We start from the raw sequence: 25489 nt of genomic DNA, 5'->3' as shown, positions 1-25489 counted from the left end.
CAACTTGCGTATTAGCTTTTTATTATATAGGATGATGGCTTATACTTCATAGTCTGAACAAAGAAAAACACCCTCTATATTCCTCTCTATATTTACAAACACACCCATCTCCTACACACAGAAAACTAAACACCTCCCAGGCACATGCTGCACTCAACACACCAATCTGGGTCCTTATTGGGCCAAGGGAAACAACACCGACCTTGAAGTCTCAGTCTCCTCCCTGCTACTGGCTAGCCGTGTGACTTTGGGCAAATCCCTTAACTTCTCTGAGCCTTTTTCAGTTTTTTCATGATTAAAATGCCAGTTCCAGATAGGTACTAGACCTATAAGGGTGATTACTTCACAAGTTAGGCTTAAATGTCTAATCACTAGTACAATAAAACAAATAAAAAAAAATGTAAAGTAGCAAATAGACCTAACTGGTTTGGCTCAGTGGATAGAGTGTGTGGTCTTGGGTTCAGTTCCAGTCCAGGGCACAAACCCAGTTTGCGGGCTCGATCCCCAGTGTGGGGCGTGCAGGAGGCAGCTGATCAGTGATTCTCTTTCATCATTGATGTTTCTATCTCTCTCTCCTTCTCCCTTCCTCTTTGAAATGAATAAAAATATATTTCAAAAAATAAGATAACAAACAAAATAATAAAATGCAGGTTATAACACTTAGCTCATAAAGTGTTTATAAAATCTGGTCATCTAAAGTAAGTGAAGAATTTTTCATCATTGTAACAACTTCCCTAAGGCAAACAAATTCTGTGCATCACGGAGGCAAAAAAACAGGTTTAAAGGAACCAAGTGATTCATCCGCACAGGAAACAGTCAGAGATGTCAGCAATGAGTCCCGTCTGACTGCAAACACTCGGACGTCCAGGCACCGCCTCCCTCCCACTGCTGCCCTCTCTCTGGGCTCCTGGGCACAGAAAGGCTTTCCAGTGAAGTCTCCTCCATCCTGCTCTCAGGACCTTGTCTACTCACAGCCACTTGGAGCTGACCAAGTGGGCCACGTGGGTTGGTTTGCTGGCAATAAAAATGTCACCAAAGCTTCTGTAAGTCTGAAAAGGAGGGGCAGGATTTGGAAAGCACGGTGACTGTGTGTGGCACGCCACTGGACCAACGGCTGGGGGAGGGGGGAGGGCAGAGGGGACACTGAAGTGTAGGGGACTGACAAGATACTAGGTATGTCTGTATTTTAAAATGTCACTCTTCTTTTTTATCATTACTGACCCCCCAGAAAGGGGCATCTTATGCATGCAGATTTTGTCTTCACCATCAGAACTGAAGTCTGTGAGGGTAGGCACGGAGTCTGCGTGTGCCCGGTGGCATGGGTAAGCTTGCAGGGCACCCCGAGTGCTGGCTCCCAGTCACCGGTCACACCAGGGCCTTGAAAGGGCTGGGCCAGGGCAGGTGGGAGACAGTGTGTTTCAGGAAGACAACGAGTCCCTGAACATCATTTTCTTTTAAGATGTCAGGTAAACCCTTTCTGCCAGCAGAAATCCAGACTCTTCCCATCATCTAGAACCTCCACCTAAACACAGAGGGTGAGCGAAGGAGGCAAGCCCCTGAGAAAGGGCCAGGAAGCCCTGCGGCAGAGAGTCCTGGATATTTCAGCACAGTCAGGTTTCATTTCCTTAAATTAGTTCTGTCTATCAAAATCCTGTTTTGACTTGCTGATAATTAAGTGGCAATGCTAATTGATTTTATTATTGGATCACACAGGGGCCTGGCTTCCCCATGAGTTTGTATCTATCAATGCTAGCATATGACAGCATCAACTATCCCATGAAAACTCACTGTTAGCCTAACATTTGTTCTGGTATTTTGAGGTCGCCTCGTAAATTCAGGTTAGTCAGCATTCCATATCCCAAAGAAATGAGAAACAGATGCATTATCCCAAGAAAAAGGTCCACTGGAAATACAAAAATGGGGACATTTTCCAAAATGTGTATTTCTGCTACACTCGTCTCTTAGCACCACACCCATCCATCTCAACTCACTTCTGTTCAATTAACAATGAGCACCTGCTAAGTTCCAGGCAGAGTGCTAGGCAGCAGTGATGCTGGGGCTGGGACTCTGCAGACACATTTCTCCTTAGCCACCAGGTTCCCTGTCACACCAGTAGGGGGTGCTAAGAGGGAGCATGAAAGGCTTAAGGATGGAGAAGAGACTGGTTTTTTTCCTCTTCCTGTCAGCATCACCCCAATAACAGCTTCAGTTCCCCGCATAACTTCACACAGAACCAGCCTCACCACACCTGACAGGTGCCAGCACCCACCTAAGGGGGGCCTCCCGAGGGCTCTGAGTTCCAGCTCCTCAGGGCCCTCCTTGAGCTTCTACCTGTGAAAACCCCAACTTCTTCCTTCTGCTCTTCCAACCTTGGGGATGGTGGCTGTTCCTAGGCCATCACCACCACCAACCTCATGGTCCCCATTTACCTCTTTTGTCCCTCAACATCTGCCATATTGACTTTTGGATTAGCTTACGTAGTTTCTATTTTGCTGACAAATACAGTGCAGTTGGGAGCCACAACTTTATTTACAACAGTGGTCAAAAGAACAGCCGAAACCGGTTTGGCTCAATGGATAGAGCGTCGGCTTAGGGACTAAAGGGACCCAGGTTCGATTCCGGTCAAGGGCATGTACCTTGGTTGCGGGTATATCCTCAGTAGGGGCTGTGCAAGAGGCAACTGATCGATGACTCTTTCTCATCGATGTTTCTAACTCTCTATCTCTCTCCCTTCCTCTCTGTACAAAATCAATAAAATATATTAAAAAAAAGAAAAAAAGAACAGACGCTCCTACCAGTCACACCTGCAGGGAAATCACAATCTATTTATGTAGTACCTAGCAATTGTGAAAACTTTAATGCATCTCTCTAGGTCTTGTTTTCTCAATCACTTTCATTTATTCGATTTGCATTTACTGAGTGCCTACTACCTTCCAGGCACTGTGCTAGGCAGACAGAGCTAAATGTTATACAAAACAGTAACATTCCCTGACCTGCGCCTTCTGTTGTGTGAATCAAATGAGAGCGTACAGGTACAGCAGGTCACCAGCCTTTCTCTCCGTACCATGACAGGAGAGCAAAGACAAATGGATCTTAAAGAAAAAAGGGTTTCAATAGCTAGGTCTCTCAGAAAATGAAGCAAGTGTCCCTTCCTCAATGAGGCTGAAGGTCTCAGTCAACATAACACCTGGGATTCATTATGTGCCCTGTCCATTCCTCCTGTTCAGAGAAACAATGACCTTGTAGCAGCATTCATTCAGAAGGAAAAGGGACAAACAGCCATAGAGAGATAACACTATAAGTAGTTTTTTTGTGTGTGTGTTTTTGTTTTGTTTTGTTTTTCTTTCTAGAATTCCCAAAGAGACAGTTACCCATGATACAAGGAAAGAGCAACAGGAACTGTAATGCAGGACTGGGACCCAAATGACCATGACCAAGGGGTGTGAGTGGAAAATATACCTTTCTCCATAAAGAAAATATGTGTACAGGTATATACATTCATTTGATACATATATGTCAAATAACCAGAACTTACTTTTTGCTTTCTGCAGTGAGACTCTAAGCCTAGAGAGGCCAGGGAAGTGATGAGATGGAAAAGAAAGATTCCTGATTCCACTTAAGCCTGAATGCAAGAGCCCCAGACTGCGGGCAAGGAAAAGCTGGAAAGAAATCCCATCTCCATATTTTGACATAATCATTCCCCCGTCTTGTGGTGTTTAGGCATATCGTGACAATGATGGCTAGTGCTCTCATGAGCGAGGAAGTTGTTCTGCCAGATTACTGTGTAGCCAAATTCTTGAAAGCCATATCTACAACCATTGATAAGCCTACAAATGCAAACTAAACTGCTCACCCTCAAATTTTTATTCATTTTGACATCATTATGACCACCAAAAGTCATTCTGGGGGGAAAAAAGAACACCATGCAAAATTATTACTAGAAGGTCAATTTTGCACCTTGATCTAAGGCCTCATTATAAAAAATTCACTGTCACTGAAGGAATTTAGTGCTCCATAAGACATGAAAAGCCTGGAAAGGGTTTAATTCACAAATAAATGCCAGCATTTAAACAATCAAGACCGTTTCAAACTCCAGGACTATTGAAATGAACACTGCATATTGCCTGGATGCTTTATAGTTCCATTGGGAACATAACTCAATTCCACCTGAAATCAGATGGCCAAAGCCCAAGAGAAGTAATGGATAAGAGGCGATAGTTCTGTTTTTCCATTAGAAACAAATTGTTATTTCTGCATTTAGGACATCACTCGGGCAATTCTGTTCGTGACTTACAGTACTCTTGAGCAATTAAAAACAATTATCAGATGAAAGAAGTAGGGGACAAATGTCAAATTCAGAACAGCCCGCAGAAGGCTGAAGAACCCCAGAGAGCACTGCTGTCTCAGAGAGAAGGCGAAATCATCCTTCTGCTCACGGAAATATAAATGAGCAGTGAGTGTGCATCCCAGCAAGAACCTTATTACCCAGCAGAGGCAGCCTGCTAAATACACACTCCATCTCCGAGCAAGCCTCCTAAGAGGAGGTGGGAGCAGACATGTCCCTCCTGAAGGGGAGGACTATCACCTGGCAAACGTCTTCGCCATGGCACACGGCCACCTTCCCTCTTACTCCCCTCACCACACTTTTAGTTATACGTTCTAAACTGGAGCAGAGGGTGCTACCAGTGGCCACGGGCCCGGCATATCAGAACAGCCCCTGCATTTGTGGGCTTACTTACCGCCCAGCCCATTGTGATGACTGTAGTTCCTTTTCCCCAAAATGCTCAGAGTCGTGTGATTCGGGGTGGTGAGCATCCGCTTGGTGGTTGGCGTTTGTAGAGTTGGTGTCGATCGAATCACACTAGGTTTCTTCGAAGGATGGATCTCTGATGGGGGGGCGGGGAGAAAAGGTTTCTCAACTCAGAACATGGTATGAAAAATATGTGTGTGGAGCTTCCCTGGTTAATAGGCACACATCTTATTTCTTAATGAGCTGAGAGTCACTTCCTTGGGAGCCAGCCTGTTTTCCCAAGGACTTGCATAATTAATCAGCTTCAAGTGCTGTTGCCATGACTGCTTTCCTTATCAAAAGTGAGCTGGTTCTCTCCTGCTAGCTGGAGCTCTAGCTTCATGTTGTCAGTACAAGTAAGAAAAAAAAAGGAGGAGGGGGAAAACTATAGAAGGTCACTTAAATACAAGCTTTACTAAGGGAATTTTAAGGGATTATTAGCAATCCAAAAAGTATCTGGAGAGGTAGCCTCAGAGAAAACGACCTCCATGTTCTATCAAACCAGAACTTAGCAAGTACCCAGATCCGGTGCATAGAGCTTTCTGAAAAACAGGGTTCCTCCTCCGGTTCTGCACTCAGGGTACGGGACCAGCCTCAATCACTCCCCGCCCAGAGCATGTTGATATACATGAAATCTGACGCCAAACTTCAACTACTAGAGTTAAGAAGCAGAAGAAGAAAAGAGGACATAGCACAGAACTATCATGTGCGTGTGGTATATGTGTGTTTAAGTGAAGCATGTTGTTGTCAGGCACACAGCCCAGAACCAACCATTTTTTGGACAGAGTAGAGGGACAGCAATTGCAATACTGTAGGAATTAGAATTTAAGGACCGCAGTCTAGTGCTGATACTGAGCCACCTCTTCCTCTCCAAAGCTAAACTTGCTCACTGATTCTGAGTTAACACCCAGTGTGCCAACCATGCACAAGCCACTTTTCTTTTCAGGTGAGGGCCAGGATAACAGTCTCGTTTACTGAAATTTAGAAAGAGCTTTTAGCATTATTAGAATTACTGTATCTTGTTCTGGGCAAAATCCTACGCTTGTCGAAACTGGGTCGAGTACTAACCAAAATATGGCGCTGATTTTTCTTTTTCCAAAATAACATGGAAGGTCTGCTAACCCCATTTTAAAAATATGTATTTCTTATTGATTTTTAGAAAGAGAGGGAGAGAGAAACATGAATGTGAGAGCAAAATGTCCATCAGTTGCCTCCTGCACACCTGCTACGGGAGATGGAGCCCACAACCCAGGCAATGTGTCCTGACTGGGAATCAAACTGGCAACCTTCGGGTGCAGGAGGTAACACCCAACTGAGCCACACCGGCCAGGATGCTAACCTTATTTTTTATTATAACCTCCACACTCTCCACTCCATCCAGACCAGGCAAACCTGCATGCCCTGAGCTTTCCGGGTCCTTGACTCATTGAGGCCCTTATCCGGTTCTCTTGGCCTCATAAGGGAAAGTATATTATTTTCCTGTTTTTCAAATCCTATGTATCTTTCAAGGCTGAGTTCAAATATTGCTTTCTTCATGTAGGCTGCCTTAATACTCATCAGAAATAACTACTCCTTCCTCCAAGTGTCCAATGCATATTACCTGTAATTCCTTTACAGAATCCTTAACTGTCTTAACCTGTGTACTTTTCCTAGGAGAGACTAAGGTTTTTGAAGGCAAGGTCTTACTCATCTGGGAGTTCCCAAACCACTTAGTACAGTGTCTTGTACATAGTAAATACTCAGAACTATGTCATGTAGGGATATAAATTCGCTAGTAGGACAGCTCAGCTTTGAGCATACCTGGGAGGAACCCACACCAGTTTACCCACAGGAGGGATACACAATTACCTGTGGGGAGGCCAACGAATGTGCAACGCTATATTCTATTTTTTATGATCAGAAACTTTGCCTTACAGGTGAGAATGGTCTTCTAGGATTAGGTCTTGCAAGGAAGACAGACAGCAGACCTCAAGGATTTAACCACCATGATCTAGGCCATGCCTATGATAATCATGTGATATGTGCAGGGGCTAGCAAAGCAACTCATTAGCCCCCCGAGGAATAAAACAAGAAATAAGGTGGCAGACTAGCATCAAAGAGGGAGTTGTGAGCTTCTGACTGCTGCTAGCATGCTCGGTGAGGATCAGATAATATACGAGGCTCAAGGCTACACTTTGATTTAAGTGACTGGCTGTCTAAAGTTTGAACACTTCATAACCACAAATTCTGACAGAGCAATACGGTTCAGTGCAACTCTGACTACATATTTCATTTACTGAGAAAATGAAAAGGCAAGACTATTAGAAATACGCCATTATAGCTTCTAGGTACATTAGGAACCATTATTTTGCAAATTATCTTAAGCCTTTGCCAAAAAAGAAAAGAGTTCATTGCCCAGTAATTTTTTACGCTATCGTTAATTGTAATATTTCAACATGTAAATGGAACCATCACCTTTGGCAACTTTCAGAAAGCAATATAAATGCTCCTCTTTCAAAGTAATCTTGATTGGCACATCAAAACTATAAATTTTTTAAAGGTAGCTTAAAAATCAGTTTTATCTTTTTTTTTTTTTTTAAAGGTAAATAAACCAATCCTTTTCTCTCTATTTAAGGGAAGGAGGAGGACTGAAGTACTAGAAGGATAGAAATCATAATATTAGGCCCGGCCAGTGTAGCTCAGTGATTGACCTACCTGTGAACCAGGAGGTCAAGGTTGAACTCCTGGTCAGGGCACATCCCCAGGTATTTGGCTCAATCCATAGTAGGGGGAGTGCAGGAGGCGGCAGAGCAATGATTCTCTCTCATTGATGTTTCTATTTCTCTCTACTTCTCCCTTTCTCTCTGAAATCAATAAAAATATTTAAAAAGAATCTACAATCTTAAGATCATTCATTAATAATTTAATGGTTCTTATTTTCATTTTATTGCTTAATCTGTATTTATATACATGAGTACACATTGCATTTTTATTCAATGACTTTTTTGGAAAAAAGTAAACAAATCCGTAACTGTGTCTGCTGTGAATATTTTGGTAATAAAGGAAGTTTCCAAAACAAGATAAATTGACTCTACATGAGAAGGTATCCAATTTCAGCTATTCAAAAGGCTTGAATTTAATTGAGGTATGTCCATTTAGGATGGCCAAATGTTTCTAAGATACAGACGTTGTTGAGGTTTCTTCCTCTATTAGAAAGTACCCACCTAAATACCCAATGATACATGCCAAAGGTTTCCTGGTGCTTTTGCTTTTCAGTGGGCTCCCAGAGAGTTCAGCATGTCTGTCTGCATCTGAGGAGAGAAAGAAACATGGAGACACCCAATGAGGCCGATTTCTCTTCCTGTACTACGTACACCACAGAAATAAAAGGTGCAAGTGCAAAATATCCACCAGATTCCTTTGTCCTTTCCTTTCGGGTTTCAGAAAACCATCTGAGATTCTGTGTGTGCCCATCTGAAAAGCAGTGGGAATACTGAAAAGCAGTGGGAATATGCTTCCTTTCTAGCCACAGCTCCTCTACATGAAAGCAGGACATTTTCCATGAAGTACGAGGCTGAGTCCATCCTAATTAGGATTAATCTGGCATGGAAGGCGGAAGTGACGGCTGGCAAAGGTAACTAACCCCCCGAGCCACCCCTGACTCAGATGCAGTGGTTTTCCACTGAGGAGCACTTGTCTAGCGTGGTGACACTCAGTTCCGTTAGACGACAGCCTGACAAGGACGAAAATGGGTCATTTGGTTTTATCGCTTGGTTTCCTATCCTTCCTATCGCACCCTGATGTCATTCGTGCTGAGATTTAAAAGGTCACCTGTATGCAGGGTATTTTATCCGCTAATCAGAATCAGTAAGGTACTGTGAGGACGGGTATTAGTTGATAAGAGCTCACACAGCACACTCCTCCTACCCTGCCGCAGGCATTTCAGTCAGAGAAAAATAAAGCATACACCACGAATGCTCTGCATTTTAATGAGCTGTCATTAGGACAGAAGAGTAGATGTGGAACACGGCTGCCTCTCATACCAGAGTTGTTGTAAAAATAGAGTTTGACGGGACAAAAAAAGTGCATTGAAGTTGTTTAAATTTGCATATATTGCCATAAATCTTAACCAAGTGGCTCTGGCAGGTAACTCTACTATATCTATCCCTTTTCACCATCTTCAAATATTGGACAAAAATGTCCTACAGGCTTTCTGACTCAAAGAATTTGCTCTTTCACAGGCTGAGGCCACATTTCTAGGCATACATACAAGACATTTCTTTTGCCATCCATAGGAATTCTCTGCACTATTAAAACATACAATTCTAACGCAAGACACTAGGGGTTGAGGGGGGAGGGGTGTGGGGGCATGGGCTGGGGAGTAGGGGAAGCTGGGGGAAGATCAATAGGGGGAAAAATGAGACATATGTACTACTATGTGTAATACTTTAAACAATAAAAAAAGAAATACATAATCATTTAAGAGCCTAAAACAAAACAAACCCATACAATTCTATGTGAAACCTCAAGTAATTTAAAGTTAAAAAATTAACTTTTTCATAAGCTCTAGCCTACTCTTTCACCAAGGAAACTCTTTTCTAATAACAGTAAAAGGTGGGAAAATAGCATTTTAAAAATATTAAAATAGACAAAGTACATACTACAGAGATCTTCAAGTAATAGGAATCTGAATATGTATCCCAAACACTGGCTAATTATTATGAAACCACTGGCAACTATGTTGATTCCATTTCTTTTTCTACTATTCAGCTGATTTCCTTTGGGGGGGAGGGGGGGGCTTACTAAGCAATGAAGCTTTTCACCCGTTGTTAATAGCGAAGACACAGGTGGAAATATAATCAGCACATTTTTGAAGAGTAATCTAATTAAACATTAAAAAGCAGCCCAAATCCTACAAGGATCAAACACCTGTGAAATCACTGTGAGCTAATACTAAATAGTAATTCCTTCCTAATATTTTAATTCTTCTGAAGTTCTATTTAGGATGAGGACAAGAGAAAAATGTTCTCCTTTCTACAATAAAGCTTGAATAAATCCTCTTGGTTATTTCCTTAGTGTGCTAGGCAAAGGCAATCGCTATATTACTAGTGATTAGACTAACTTTGCTCTTTATTCCAGTCTATAAGGTCTGAAGGAAAACTACCAGTATGGCTGGTAATTGATGGGCTCCCATCTAACCATCACCTTGACAAGAATCAACAAATCCATCAAAGGGGTCAACAACACAAGACCCCAAAATATTTCACTTTAATGTTTCTAATTTCTCTCTAAATTAGTTGGAGTAATTATGTGATGTTCCAAGTGACAATTTACAGAGCACCTGAAGGGGGATCAAAGCTCTTAAGAAAGATCCATGTTGCTAACCCCACACGAATTATCAGTCTCAACTATAAAGAAATTGGGAAGGTGCCAAAACTATGAGTTGCTGTTTAACATAAAAAATGGCAGCCATTCAGTGTTATATAAATGGAACATAAACACAGTCAAAGACACATTCCACCCTGAGGGAATGATCATAAACAGGATTATCAGGTCCGCACTTGAGGTGGTTAAGTAGAATCTAACTCCAAGTTGAATTAGCATCTTCGGATAAGACCAGGCCAGTGTGGGTCAGTCCTCACTCCCAAATTATTCTCCCAACTACTTAGAGATCATTCGTTAGTGTGCAGTAAAAGTACACAGATAAAGGAAGCAAGCTGACAAATGCCCGAAGAACCTGGAAGGAATCAAAATCTGCCCAGGGACGGGGCGAACTCCGCATCTCACTCAAGTTACTTGACTGAACACAAGGCACCTTTCATTGGCTTCCAAGAGGATGCTCTACATCTCCTTGAGGTAAACCTGGAAAAACAGTTACTTTTATTGAAGCTGATGGCCATTTTTTTAAAAACTGCTTTGGAAAGATTAGGGGGCATAAATGAAATGGGAAAATGGCAAAAAGGAAACACTGAACTAAAATTCACAAAAACCTTGCTCTAACTGGTTTGGCTCAGTGGATAGTGCGTTGGCCTGAAGACTGAAAGGTCTTAGGTTCAATTCCAGTCAAGGGCATGTACCTTGGTTGCAGGCACATCCCCAGTAGGGGGTGTGCAGGAGGCACCTGACTGATGTTTCTCTCTCATTGATGTTTCTGACTCTCAATTCCTCTCTGTAAAAAAATCAATAAAATATATTTAAAAAAATAAAATAAAATTCACAAAAACCTCTCACATAGGTTTCGAGATCGCTGTCAAAATAAAACCAACCACAGAATTTTCTTTTAGGAATTGTAGAAGCATTTCTAAACAAGACATGAAATATAGGTGCCATTAAAAAAAAAAAGAAAAAAAAAGGTAAATTCAACTATGTTTTAAAAAAAATCTATTTGGTAAATACATCATAAACAAAGTCAAAGACAAAATGGGGAAGTATTTGCATCACATATCATAGATGAGCTCATTTCCTTAAAATATAAAAAGTTCCCACAAATCAAGACTTTAGCCAACAGAAAAATAGGTGAGGGGCAAAAACAGTTGACAGAAAAGGGATGTGCAAATATATGCAAAGATTTCCATCTCACTCAAAGACAGAAATGCAAGCTCACATCACTCGCCCACTAGCCAAGCGTTTGAAAGATGGGCAACACTGGTGGCGAGGTCCTAGAGAAACAGGCCTCTCTAGACACTGGGGTGGGAGTGTATATTGCCTATTCTGAGGATAACTGGGTAGTAGCAACTATGAAAATTCAAAATGCACATTCAGCCGAAACTGGTTTGGCTCGGTGGATAGAGCGTTGGTCTGCAGACTGAAAGGTCCCAGGTTCGATTCCGGGCAAGGGCATGTACGTTGGTTGCGGGCACATCCCCAGTAGGGAGTGTGCAGGAAGCAGCTGGTTGATGATTCTCTCTCATCAATGTTTCTAACTCTCTATCCCTCTCTTCCTTTCTGTGAAAAATCAATAAAATATATCTTAAAAATATATATGTCAATCAATAAAGTTTCAATTCTTGCTTGCAAAAAAAAACCGACAAAAAATAAAAAACAAAATGCATGTTCATCAGTATGAAGTATCTATGTAGGGATATTCGTTGCAACCTTACTTCTAATAGAAAATGATTGGAAATAACCTAGGAATTCTTAGGTTAATTAACCTAATTTAATTTTTTAAATTAATTTTTAAAAAAGCAATCCAGAATACTTCTGGATATTTAAGATACTGGTAACAGTGGTTACCTCTGAAGAGTAGGATGGGATCGGTGATGAGATTTGCAACCACTTTTGTATCTTCAGAAAGATTTGAAGTATCCATTCAGAAACAAATTTATTACCAAAAATGCCAAAATATAAAACCCAACTGTTCTCTCCTAATGTTAGAGCTTACAATTTCACAGTTTATACAATTAATTTTGCTGATCCATCTCTAAAAAATAATCAGTAAATATGTTACAAATTTCTTATGAATATGGGGCCTTGGGATAATTCCAAGTTGAATTAGCAGCTTCAAACAAGGAAAAAAAAAAAAATATATATATATATATGGCTCCAGGTGCCTCTTGAATTTCATTCTGGGGATACTGCTGTCATTGAAGTCTGTATGCTATCAGCTCAGAAACCACTTACTGACCCATGCAAGTTACAAAGGTAGCAGGTAACTCCTTTGGATCCACTTTTCTAAGGCCCAGCTTCATGTACAGGACGCTGCTAATGTACCTATTTCTTCCTCAGTCCCCGAGGATCCTGAATCTCATAGTAACCCTGTGCTCAGCTGTTATCAGGTGATTTTACTGATCTTTGATGAAGTCATCTGGCAACTTAATGTCTGATGGCAGTAACAAAGGAGGAACCCCATTATCACATCGTGGCTTTTTAACTGAGGCGAGTAGCATCAAAAGGGAGAAGGGACAGGCTAGTCTCTCTGAAACTTGATGCTGTTACAACCATGACATCAGTCTGCAAATCTTGTCAAAGACACAGTACTTTTATGCAATGTTTGGATTAGGGTTTAGCAATGCATTTTTTAAAAATGTTTTTATTGATGTTGGAGAGGAAGGATAGATAAGATAGAAACATCAATGAGAAACACCATCAACTGGCTGCTCTCTGTATCCTCCCTACTGGGGATCAAGCTTACAACCTGGGATTGTGTCCTGACCAGGAATCGAACCAGGGACCTCTTCGTTCATGGGTCAATGCTCAACCACTGAGCCAAATTGACCGGGCTGGCAATGCATTTTTTAATAAGCACTATCTATATTGGCTCAGGTATTCTACTAATTTTAGTAATTTGGGGCATGGACTTATATAGTCACACATAAAAGTATATTATTAAAATGAATAGATATTTGGAGAAATTTGTTTTAAAAAATCATTTTCCACATATCATACACACACACACACACACACACACACACACACGCACACACGCACACACACTCACATACATGTTGGTCATAAAATATACTTATTTGCTCTTATATTATTTAAAATAGAAACTATATTCCCATGGTTCAAAATTGAAAGTCTAGAAGAATGGAGTGGTCAAGTCTCCTTCCCAACACCTTTCAGCTTTCCAAATTCCCTTCCCACACTACCTCTTACATTTCCCTTGGGATATTTTACACACATGCAAACAAAGATTCCCCTTTAAGAACTCGTAATTAAGAGTATGGTCTCCCCCATCTAACTCAGAACTTAGCTCCCCTCTTTTTCAGTCATATGCAGTCTGTAACCCCTTCAATTCTGGTTGTGACGGTGCTGATGAAGGGGTCAACTTTGATAGTGCGTGTAAGAGGAAGATGCTCAAGTTCTCAGGGAAAACTATTTCCCTTTTCCAATATTATGATGAAGTATTCTAAAATGCATTAATTAGAGCTCTTAATTTACCAGTATCTTTAGAATTACAACCTTTTACCTGATCTAAAAGAGCATTCACATTGCACCACAGTGATTAACTTTGTGAGGGGAATAACAGGATCACCACTGCCTTTGAGAAACCAAGAAAAGCGTACACCCCAAAAAACACATATGTTCTTCCTGGACCAGGGACATGGTTGCTTACAGACACCAGGTTATCAACACCTGAACTTCTCACTAACAAGCCAAGATGAAGGGACCTGCTGAAGAGGCTGCAATACGGTCGGTACACATAAGGGAGATGATGCAAGAATCAATTACATCCTACGAAGAGTTCATTTGGCTGTCTGAAAAAATAACTGAGCAGATGCCTGCTGAAGCTTTGCCATTTTAAATCTCAAGGTAAAATTAATTATTCTGAGGATCTAATTATATATGTAACCCAATGAAGCTAACCACAGAATAAAATGTTCCTTGAATCTCATCACAAGTGACTGTTCTTTTATTATTACTATATATCTATGTTTGTAGAAATAATACAGGTAATTTGATCTTAACTTTTTAAAAGCACTATGGGCTTCCAACTCGGGGAGGGGATAAAATGAGGTGACAGAAAAATATACTTCACTGAAGAATCATCAAAATAAAGACAATTTGAAAATTCACTGAGTAATGGACAGAAAAGCCACAGGAAACAGAAGCTTTCTCAAGCAGCCCATTTAGTTGGTGATGGTTTCTTTTCCATTCATAGGAACAAAGATGATATTGGATCCCAGTCAATTTTAATAAATTTAATTCATTTTCTTTCTCAAATGTTTTTCCTCTTATTTAAGAAATTATATATAAAAGTATGTGTTTTAAATCAACTAAGCAATTTAGATGAATATAAATATTCCAGTTCCTTAAAATTGATTGTAAAAAGTGAAAACAGCATAAATCCCTCAACACGGAAATGCTAGCAACGAAACCTCAACATAAGCCTGAATTCTCAAATACATATGAATCTAATGTAGCTAAATTTCCCCTCCAGGGGACCCAGAGATTACTATCAATTTCCACTCCCTTTTCAGAGCACTTCTCTTCCTATAAAGCTTTTATCTGTAAAATTTTAAAGCCTTTCAACTATTATGCTGAAAATTATCTTTAGGAACAAAATGTTTTTCAATCATTATTCCTTTTATGGATACCCTCTCTTTAAATCAAAATGGGAACATCCTGTAGTAAGAATTTTCTTATCTAAAGGACAAAGAAAAAACATCTACTAAATATCTTTCCTATCTCCTATGTTAAGCCTGACAGCAAGTTTCTCATCCTTGTTTAGGGGAAAGCTGCATGGCTCTCACATGCTAGCCAGGAATGTGACTGAAAGGAGCATGTCTAGAATCAGAGTTAACACATAACTTATGGGCACATTTAAGGGTATATGGTAATAACAGAACAATCCATAATTCATTGGTACATATGACCTTTGTTCTAACAACAACAAAAAATGAAACACAAGCAAGAATGAATGCATTGCAAATGAGAGTAATAAAGTCATGTAAATGTTTGTGGAAATATATATGATATATGATTATGAAATGGAAACCAAATTGGACAATAGAAAGAATGCTCAACCACAAATTCGGACATGAGTTTGTAAAAACTGTGTATTTTCAGAAAATTCACCCAAAAGACTTTAAAATTCACTTGTAATTTGCTAAATTTTCCAATAAATCTAGTGTTTATGATAAAGCACTGTGAATTTCCAAAGTGTGGTATAATTGTAAAAAGTTCATGGGAAAACAATACAATTTATAATGACATACAGTTTTCCATTAAATTGGCAAATTTTATTCAAACCTAATGAAGTCATGTCAGACTGGCCTGCATGTCTCCGGTACGGGGTTTCCCTGTGCCGCCACGCTGGGGGTTCCATTGTGACTCTCCCTTCCGGGCAGAAGTGCCTCAGGAAGACCTACGTGAGGCAATCCATCACAAAGCCCTGCTGGACGGGACCACCTCCCATCACCGTTGGCTCAACGCTACGCAAAAGACTGAGGAGGGGCAATGTGTTCTTTTCAGGTTGGCATAATGCAAATGGCAGCAGACAAAAACAATGTTAAAAAAAAATAAACCAAATAAAAGGCTGTACACAAGAACTTATGTTTATTGCAAATAAAAACAAAAACGAAACAAAAAAAAAGAGAGCGGGAAAGAGAGAAAATGGTCAGAAGCACGACACATACGGTTAAGAATTCAAAAGCATCTTACATTCTGCCCTAATGGCAGCATAATTAATAGGAACAAACGGCCGTCTCGCTGCCTGCCGCAGCCGGAGGGTATTTTTGCAGACCTGACGAGCAAATTTTGTGAAATATGTAGTGTGGAGGAAGAAAGCTTGGCGGGTCTTCACCGCAGACTTGGGGCTCCCGGTGTTGCGGACGGGCATCCCCTGCGTGGCTTGGCGAGACATGTGGCTTCTGACGCGGGGGTCCTGCAGAATCAGACACCAACAAACGGGTGAGGAACAGGGCTGGTTAACGTGCAGCACTGCTGGCGTCATGCTCAGACAACGGTGCAGTTTCTAAACCTTCCACGGAATCATCTATAACTTAACATCCTGCCCCAAAAGACAGGAGTACAAAGTGTGTGCCTTTGGAAAGAAGGTGGGGAAGTAGAGAAGAAAACCAAGTTTGGGGTGGGGGAGTGTGGGGTGGGGGAGTGTGTATGTGTTTTTAGATTGATCCTAACAATCCCAAACTATATTCATAATAGTTTTATTTCATATTTTTTAAATTAAATTTTAACATTGATGCCAAGGGGTTAATTAGATTATTCTGAGTGTTGTTTAAAAGAATATTGAAGGACTCTGAGATCCTGTGAGTCCTCAAATATAATAGTCTCCCTCTAATAGCCCGGGGTGCTGGGTATCTGCTATGAGAATTTTTCCAAAATCCTATTTCAACTGTTGTTCACCTCAAATTAAGTCCACACGTTCTTGTGCCTCCTATGAGAGCCAAGGAGTGGGGGAAAGAAATGTCCAAGTTGTTATTTTATGTAATAAGATACAATTTCAATCGTATCTAAAGGCTGCAAACTGTTTTCCCCCCCAAAAAAAGCAATTAAAATAAACATTTAATCAGTAAGCTTTCTACTTATGCTAAGGCCTCCCACACACATTGTTCTTTTGTCTCAGTAATCTTCTCACAAAACAAATATTTTGAATACCTGCGAAGACTGGATCTTGTCCCTGCCCTTCTCTCCACCCTCACCCTGTATATTGTGGTGCTATGTTTAGCCATAAAAATTGTTTGCTTTTAAATTACCTAACACTGTACTTCTATTTTCAAGGACTGATCCAGCCATTGAAAAATACGACCATCGTCAAGGCTAAAAGGACTAGTGCTCATGTACCTCTGTAGGTGGGCTGGGAGACAACTTCTCTTCTTCTGACTGAGTGGGCATTTTCAGGCCGCCATATTTTTTCCAATAGAGCCAACAGGTTGCACATAATCTACACTGCATATTGGGTGGACCCCAAGAATACCACTGATGAGACTGTGTAGCTAAAGATGGAGAAAAAAGAAAAACAAAGATGCTATAGAGTTTGTAACATCAATATATATTCAAATTTTTCGAAAAATATTCCAAAGCCACTCTGTTTATGTCATTTTTCTCCCTCCAACTTACAAACCATATATGAAAGTCTAATATCCTACATAATCAAGGGCTAATATGCAAATCGACTGGTGGAATGATCAATTGCTATGACTCACATTGACCACCAGGAGGCAGATGCTCAACGCAGGAGCTGCCTCCTGGTGGTCAGTGAGCTCCCACAGGGGGAGTGCTGCTCAGCCAGAAGCTTGGCTCATGGCTGACAAGTGCAGCAGCGGTGGTGGGTCCGCCTCCACTGCAGCACTAAGGATGTCCGACTGCAGGCCTAAGCCGTCAGTCAGACATCCTCCAAGGGCCCCCTGGCTGTGAGATGGCACAGGCTGGGCTGAGGGACCCACCCTCCACCCCACCCCCAGTGCACAAAGTTCATGCACCAGGCCTCTAGTATACATATAGTTTTCAAGACTCAGAATTCATTAAAAACCATATATATATATATATATATATATATATATATACACACACACACACACACACACACACACCCCAAATATCCGTGGCATCTTTCTAAAAGAAGCTATTAGGTGACGTATCCTACACAGTATGTTGTGTTGCTGAGGGAGTTTTTCTTAATTACAAATATTCTATCATGTACATTTCTGGAAATAAGCTAGCAGAAAATTACTAATGCTAGCAGTGTTTAAAGTTTAAAGCCAGTTTCCCAAACCTATAGTTCAGTTACAGTACTCAGAGGGGCCCCACTGACAGAGGTAGGAATGTGACAGAAGCAGGTATCTGTTTTTTATTCCTTAATCAACAGATAAAATAATTATTTTAAATTTCTTCCTTTAAAAAACAGAATTCCTTCAAGACTGTAATTATATATTCAGTGAGCATATGTGGACTTCACAGCATGCTTAAGAACTAGTAACATAGTTGATTTATCACATACTACACACTGCAAGCCTGTGCTAGTCTTATTCTGCAGTTTAAATTACTGCCACGTAACAGTCAAAGTATCCCAATCTGAGGTTTGAAAACATTGACACTGACACATTTAAGTTAATGAGATGCATAAAAATCATCATTATAATTCTGTAAGTTGCCTCGGAATATTCCTCCCGATCTATAGCAGATAATGTTCAAACAGCACAGCCAGGAGTCAGCTAACACTTCACAGCCAATGTCAAAAAAAGAAGATATGGTGATTGTTATAATCAAATTGCCTTTCTAGTTCATTGAGAATAATACTGTGCAACTCATCATGTATTACTTTTGGAGGACTCCTTGCAAGCAGCAGCCCCAAAATCTTCCTCTTAAAATTTAAAAACAAATCTTAAGTTGGTTTTTTAAAAACACAAATGAAAAGAATTTTACATATTAGGCATGAACTTATTTTAGATTCTGAAAACAAAATTTTTACCCAAACTAAGACATGTCATTTAATATTTGTTAGCAAATGCTTTCCACACATAATTAATTCATGTTCAATTGACAAATGACAAATAGAAAAGAGCAATTTTTCTATAATGGTACACGTTCACCTTATAAACATATAATTTTGATAGAAATTATTTTAAAATATGAACCAAAAATAAATATTATAAAATTAAGAGTGCTTATTTGGCATGCATACAGAAAAATGACAGATTATTTAAAGGTATATGTGAGGTTATTTATGTGTAAAGGGGATTATAAATAAAAGATAAGACAGATTAAGTCACTACTACCCTGTTTCCCCGAAAATAAGACAGTGTCTTATATTAATTTTTGCTCCCAAAGATGCACTAGGTTTTATTTTTCCATGAAGAAGAATACGGTACACATTTATTGTTAAATGAAAATAAAGGAAAGTTATTACCTGTATAAAGTACCAGACAAACTGTGAATCCTATAGTATCAAGGATTTACTCATTTATTCAATGACAATCATGTCATCATCTTCTGGAACATCATCATAACAATCCAATTCCTGAATTTCCTGGTGAATTTCTTGTGACTCCATTTCTTTCTGAATCAGTGGACCAAATCTCTCATGTTTAGCAATAGCACTGTCTTTAAATGAGTACTTCTTGTCAAGGTAGTCTGCTCGCAGTGCATTTGCAATGCAACTGTCAGTGATTTTCTCCCATGAATTCTTCACCCAAGTCACAACTTCTTGCAGTTTAGGTTTCACAAAGTTTACGGTAAATTAATTTTCATTCTGAGACAGAGCCTGGGGGGCCTTATATTTGGGGGGATGCCTTTTATTTCACTCAGAAGGAAACCTGTAAGTAGGTCTTATTTTCGGAGGATGTCTTATTTTCGGGGAAACATGGTATTTGTCTCCAGGATACTTTTTTTTAAAATTTAAATATAAATGCACTTCGAAATCTAAGAAATCCCAATTCAAAAGTATTTGTGATGCAATTCACGTAAAATCTTGACCAAAAGAAGGTAATTTTCCACAAACTGCTTCCCTTTGTGCTTCCATGGTGCAGAAAATGGGTAGATATGTACCATTCTATGAAGTCACAATTTGTCTGGCTCACACCTTCCTTGGTTTCAGAAGAGAAATTTTATGATTTGATTTTAAGAGCCTTTTTAATGCTGAAACGCCCTCATTCATATGTCCTTAGGGCAGCCGGCTGCTTCTACCCTCAAAGAGCTACTGAGAGACAAACACTAGGGACCAAGTAGATTTTTAATAGTTTTCTTCCCTCTCCCACCAAGCATACTCTGGTTGGTAGGTAGAAAATACAGATGATAATGTCACCAATACTCCATTAAGATATGATATTGTTGTATGAGATTTTAAATAAACACAAAAAGTATATCAACTATGTAACAATTCATCTCACCAACCCAACAAACATAATACTACCAGCCTCTGGTAGAGATTTTGGACAGGAATGAATAAATTGGGATCCTGAGGTAAAAAACAAATATCATAGAACTGCCTCTCCCAAGCCAGTGCTCTGAGGGAATCTGGTCTGAGGACTATAAGCAGCAGTTTACCCGCACACAGGTGTTTCCTACAGATTTATTTGGAGCCTTTAAGTTGTCAGAGTATACTGAGAAACTCCAAAAGGGGATTTGGAATATTTCATGGGCTCATGGCTTGCACAAAGCTAATAACAACTATAAATGAAACTCAGCTAACAATTCTGTATCAACAAACACAGGACCCCACAAAAGCCAATCAAAGGAAACCCAAGACTTAAGTACTCATTGTTCAGGTGGAAGATGAGCATTATTCTGCCCTCTGCGCAGTCCTGACCTCATGCGCCTCCCTCCCACAGTGTCAGCACAGGCCCACGCCCTGCACTGCGACAGGCCTCGAAGGCGAAGAGAAAGCCCCGCTAGAGAAGACTCACCGTAGCAGCTCTCACAGGCTCGCCCTACGAGGGGATTCTGCGGCTGGAATGTGGTTCCCACGGCCCCGTTCACAGTACCAGGTTTGCTGTTGCTGGTGGATATTTGGTTGGGATTCGGTTTGCTGCTTCCAATGAAAGGTAAAGTAAGGTCATAAAAATGACTTGTACAAACAAGGCAAAGGCTCTACGCTTCATTACTGATGTATCTGAATTACACATAAATAAATCTGAATGCTTGGTGAAGAAGAAGTACACTGGTAAAAGGGGACCCAAACCATTCATCTTTACAAACAAGGCTACGTACAAACCAATCTCTTATGCCTGGCACTCACAGAATAGAGCCATCTCTCTTCTCCACACAAATACAATTTCCTTAGGACACCCTCTGATTATTTTGAAAAATACAAGTCATTAAGCTCTATCAGCTTATCACAAAGTCTCCTGAGGAAATAAAATACTTTTATGAATCATGTTAATGAAGCCGAAGGCGAAGTGCTGTGTTCAGAGGAGGGCTCTGTCGCGGTCCTGCTGACTGCCGAGGGAACTTACAAAAGACCATGATTAACACAAACACTGGGAGTCAATGGGGCATATCCAGAGTTAAGTCAGCATTTCAGTAGACTTTGCTCATGATAATAATTTCTATTATGTTTGAGCTTTTATGAAGATTACATAGCATTGGAAAGTAGAGGTAGAGGTTTTTCTCTTCAAGAAAAGATTTTAGAAGGAAAAGAGTGACATCATCAGAAGTGTATGTGCAAATTTCCCAGAGGCCATCATTCCCCAGAAACTTGCACCCCAGATTATCTTCCACTTGCTGTGCAGACGTGGCTAACTTGTCCCTGTCTAGGATAGGCTAACTTCCCAGCTTGTAAGTCATGACTGAGAATACTGCACAAGTATACATAGTATGTCCTCAATAAACTCATAATTCACTTAACGTGTATTTATTCAGTATCTGACTTCAAGGAGCTTTCACGTCGATTTGGGAGAAATAAATGCCGAATGACTATATCTTCCCATGATTACTAAAGTAATGAGAGGTCACAACTATCAAGACACTTGGCGTTTCCACACAGAGTTGGTTCAGGAGTTTCCTCTTGGCTGTTTTTCATTCCCATAGTTCCAATTACCAGCAAAAGCCTAGTATGTAAATTTGGCCTGGCAGCAAATTAAGAGATCTTCCTGGCATTGTTTTGATAACTCTTGGTGATACCCATCACCACCCCCAGGTGAAATCATTTAACCTCTGAGTGCTCTGAGGTCCCTATTCTCTAAACAGAGCTATTATTTACACTTTTAACCTGTGCCAGCAATGTGTTTTGAAGACAATTTGGTTTTAAAAACACATTTTAAGCCAGAAAGAATGTATTTCTCTTCTTACAGCTTTCACTTGGAAATGTACACAATGAAAAGTGGTAATTTAGAATGATTAAGATGTCCAAGGGATATAATATTTCTGATTTTTAAAAATCTACTATAGCTAGATAGACATGATGGCCCCTTGAAATGAAACGGCTTCCCCAAAATATGAAAATTTCTGACAGTTAACCCTGGGCTAAAATATATGTGTTGAAAAGATCTAATATAAATTTACAGTTGAACTGCCTGAAAAAAAGAACAAGAGTGGATACAACTTTAGTTCTTCACCTGAATCTAGAACGTTATTTGACTGAATAAACTACTGACCTTAATATTATAATAATTACAAAAGAGAAACAAGTGATCAAAGGCTAAACATAGACACGTGGATCACTTAAACTATGTTTTTGCAAAATCAAGTACGTGCAGGTTAATTCTCAGGGCACAAATGAGTGAGGTCAATGTGACCATCCGAATAAACTTTTACTCTAAGAAAAGCATGAAAGATGTTCTAAAGTCACATTATATGAAAATGCCCTTTTATCTGATGCCCAAATCCTTCCTGTCCCATCAGTGCTCCAGATTCTACCCCTCCACCCTCTTGAGATCTTTGTTCCCTTGATTCTCCTTCCTGGACCCTCCTCATTAGCATGTAAAGTATTTCTCCTATTTTAAAAACTCTCCCATTTCTCTATCCCAACCCAAAGCCTAGAACTTTCTCTCAACTGCCCTTTGCTGCAATCTTCAGTGTCTGCAGCACCTTGGCTCTATGCAGCCCTCACCACTGCATTAAAGATCACCAATAACTTCTGTGATGCCAAGTTCCCTGGCTATTTTTTCTCTCTGTTGATCTCTTTCCCTCCTTGAAACCCACTCCTCTCTCAGCTTTAATGATAATAATGCACTCACCGTGCTATTCTTTTTTAACTTTCAGTCTCTATCTGTATCTGACATACCAATACTGGATTTCCTCAAGCTTGGTTCAAGGCATTTTTTTTTCTTATTGATTCTCTTATAAAATCTCATACATAGTTATAAGACACAATGATATATGTTGATGAAGCTCAAATTTGTATCTCTAGCCCAGAGCTTTCCCCTGAGTTTAAGACCAATATATCCAGCAATATATTCAACACCTCTGTGGACACAACAAACTCAAAATGACCTAACCTGGTTCTCCACCACAGTTTCTTAGATTGGTGAACACACTTTTCCTTTGATATGACAACATTGTAAAGTTCAAGAAAGCTGGTATGCCTGCTTTTGAAAATCTGAGACAGATGAATCACAACAGATTTCCTTTGGGAGTTATTCTTTTGTAAATAAGTCAAATAAAATATATAAAATTTTAAAATATTAGAAACCACTCTGCAGAAGGGACATTATATCTCTGAATAAAAATTATGGGCCCCATAAATTACATATTATCTGTCTTGAGATAAGAGATTAGTAAGATGCCTGGCCAATGTGCTCAGTGGTTTGGAGTGTTGACCCTACACCAGAACGTTGCGAGTTTGATTCTAGGTCAGGGCACATACCCGGGTTGTAGGTTATGTCTCCTCTTTCACATCAATATGTGTGTGTGCATGTGTGTGTCTCCACCTAACCACACCCTAGCTTCTCTCTCAAAAATCAATAAAAGCATACCCTCGGGTGAGGATTTAAAAATAAAGATTAGTAAGAAATATTACAATTCATTTCCCATGAGGCCTCTTATATTAGTATAAAACTGTCTTAATGTATCAAAATTCAGTAAATAAAAGGCTAAGTATAAAACAACTGTACTGAGCTCATAGAGTGAGAAAAATCTTGGGGCAGTACATAGAACTTTGTAGTTCATTTCATTTTTACCCCAAAGAACCTAGGATAGCACTATATATATTGTATAGATAGATAGATAGATAGATAGATAGATAGATAGATATCGATATCGATATAGATATATGGTGCTCAACAAACTAAATTTTCCTGAACAAATGAATGACTGAAATCCAAAGATCTCAAGAAAAAGGTTGTAATTCATTTAAAACATAGCATATGAAAAGAAAATTGGCATCCGTGTTGATATAACAATGTTTTCTAACTCCAAAGGAAAACAATGATAGAATGCTAGACCAAAACAATAAACTTATTCACTATTTATCCTACATACACAAACTAGGATTCCAATTACTTTCCCTAACCCTAGCCCTAAGCAAATAATACAAAATTAACAACCAGATAAACAACATGCCTCAAAAGGGCAATGTGCATTACAAAAAAAAAAAAAAAAATTCCATTCTACCACATACAAGTTTCATGAGCTGGTAGCTTTCTGAAGCACATTTGCTTCCAACAATAGTTTCATAGGTTACTTTCCTGACACTTTCCCCGCAGTGGTGACAGAAGTACAATTTAGGGACAGTCCTTCTCTAGTCCTTTCATTGTCTACGTGGCATTTTTCCTACCAGCCATTTTTCTCTCTAAAAATATTATGATAGTGATATAACGGGAAGCAAGCCTCATGCTTTGTGGTGGGAGAAAATAAGATGCACAATGAAATTCAAATTTGACTGGAACTGACCAAAATGACACATTTTGTTTTGATAGAATTAATACCATGACAATTATTTTAGAAGATTTCCATTACTTACTAAGTTGGGATATACACTTGTTTCAGTTTACTCTCTGCTTCTGCTGCTTTTAGACGTTTCTAATTCAAAAGATAGATAAGATATTTTACATGCAATGCTTAGCAACTATTACCACTTCGTTGTTTTAAAAAAATTTCACAAGAATATGAATTTAAAGCATAATTCAAAAGTTGCCATTTTAAAATATGCATATAAGCTGCAGTAATTTCTAAGAAAAGTCACTAGATTCTGAGAAACAGAACTGTAAGTATTAATAACGTTTTAGACATAGATTTTAAAAGTAAAGCAATGAACAACTCCGTCCCTCACATGAGTGAATAAACAGGACTTGTAAGTAACTGTTTTTACTTTTCAAATTTATTTTCTACTGTATTTCTTCTTTTTGGTTTTCTGGGAGAAAAAAAAAACACACACACATCATCTTTACTTTTAGAAAAATATTCAGAGGTGATTAGTTTTCAAAGTCCATGCAAAAGAAAGAGATAGTAACTATTCTAAGTACAATTAAATAAGCATTTACCCTCAAATGTTGGGAGGTATGCAGTATACTTTATAGCTTGGCTGAACTCACATCAGATTTTAGGAACCAATTAGGAGCCAAATGCAGGAAAAGGAATGGGAAAAAGATTATGTAGTCAAATCCAGAAACTGATCAACACAACATGAATGTAAATAGGGAAGGAAAATAATATAGGGTAGATATAAAAAATAAGATAAACCAAATTATTTCTCCTCATTTTCTCAATGAGAAGTAAACAAAAACATTGAGGGGGACAACTTAAAACTTTCAGGGACGGAGTTGAAATTTCCGAAAAGAATTTTATCCAAATATTTTCAACCATCCTTGATGCCATCATCTCCACCATCTTTGGGGACTCTTTCTGCTTTGAGAAACAGTTCAGACACCTGGTCTTCAT

The 25489-nt window shown here is 39.5% G+C and overlaps 1 protein-coding gene across 5 annotated transcripts in view; it reads right to left on the bottom strand.

Annotated features, from left to right (window-relative positions):
* The window catches only part of MTA3 (metastasis associated 1 family member 3), a 166672-nt gene that overhangs the window by 11223 nt on the left and 129960 nt on the right, over positions 1-25489 (bottom strand). For 3 of the 5 annotated variants that reach the window (XM_084901524.1, XM_084901521.1, XM_084901523.1), the window contains exons 11-16: positions 24573-24631; positions 20578-20702; positions 17018-17169; positions 15875-16097; positions 7993-8079; positions 4740-4886 (exon numbers count right to left, since the gene is read on the bottom strand). In XM_084901524.1, coding sequence (XP_084757650.1) covers positions 4740-4886; positions 7993-8079; positions 15875-16097; positions 17018-17169; positions 20578-20702; positions 24573-24631 — 793 coding nt within the window. Of the gene's footprint in view, positions 1-4739; positions 4887-7992; positions 8080-15750; positions 16098-17017; positions 17170-20577; positions 20703-24572; positions 24632-25489 lie in introns of those variants that run through there. The other 2 variants (XM_084901522.1, XM_084901525.1) reach the window with 2 other exon arrangements.

This window comes from Pipistrellus hanaki (assembly GCF_964339955.1).
Source record: "Pipistrellus hanaki genome assembly, chromosome: 12".
Taxonomy (NCBI): domain Eukaryota; kingdom Metazoa; phylum Chordata; class Mammalia; order Chiroptera; family Vespertilionidae; genus Pipistrellus; species Pipistrellus hanaki.
This window is presented reverse-complemented; position numbering and strand designations above follow the sequence as displayed.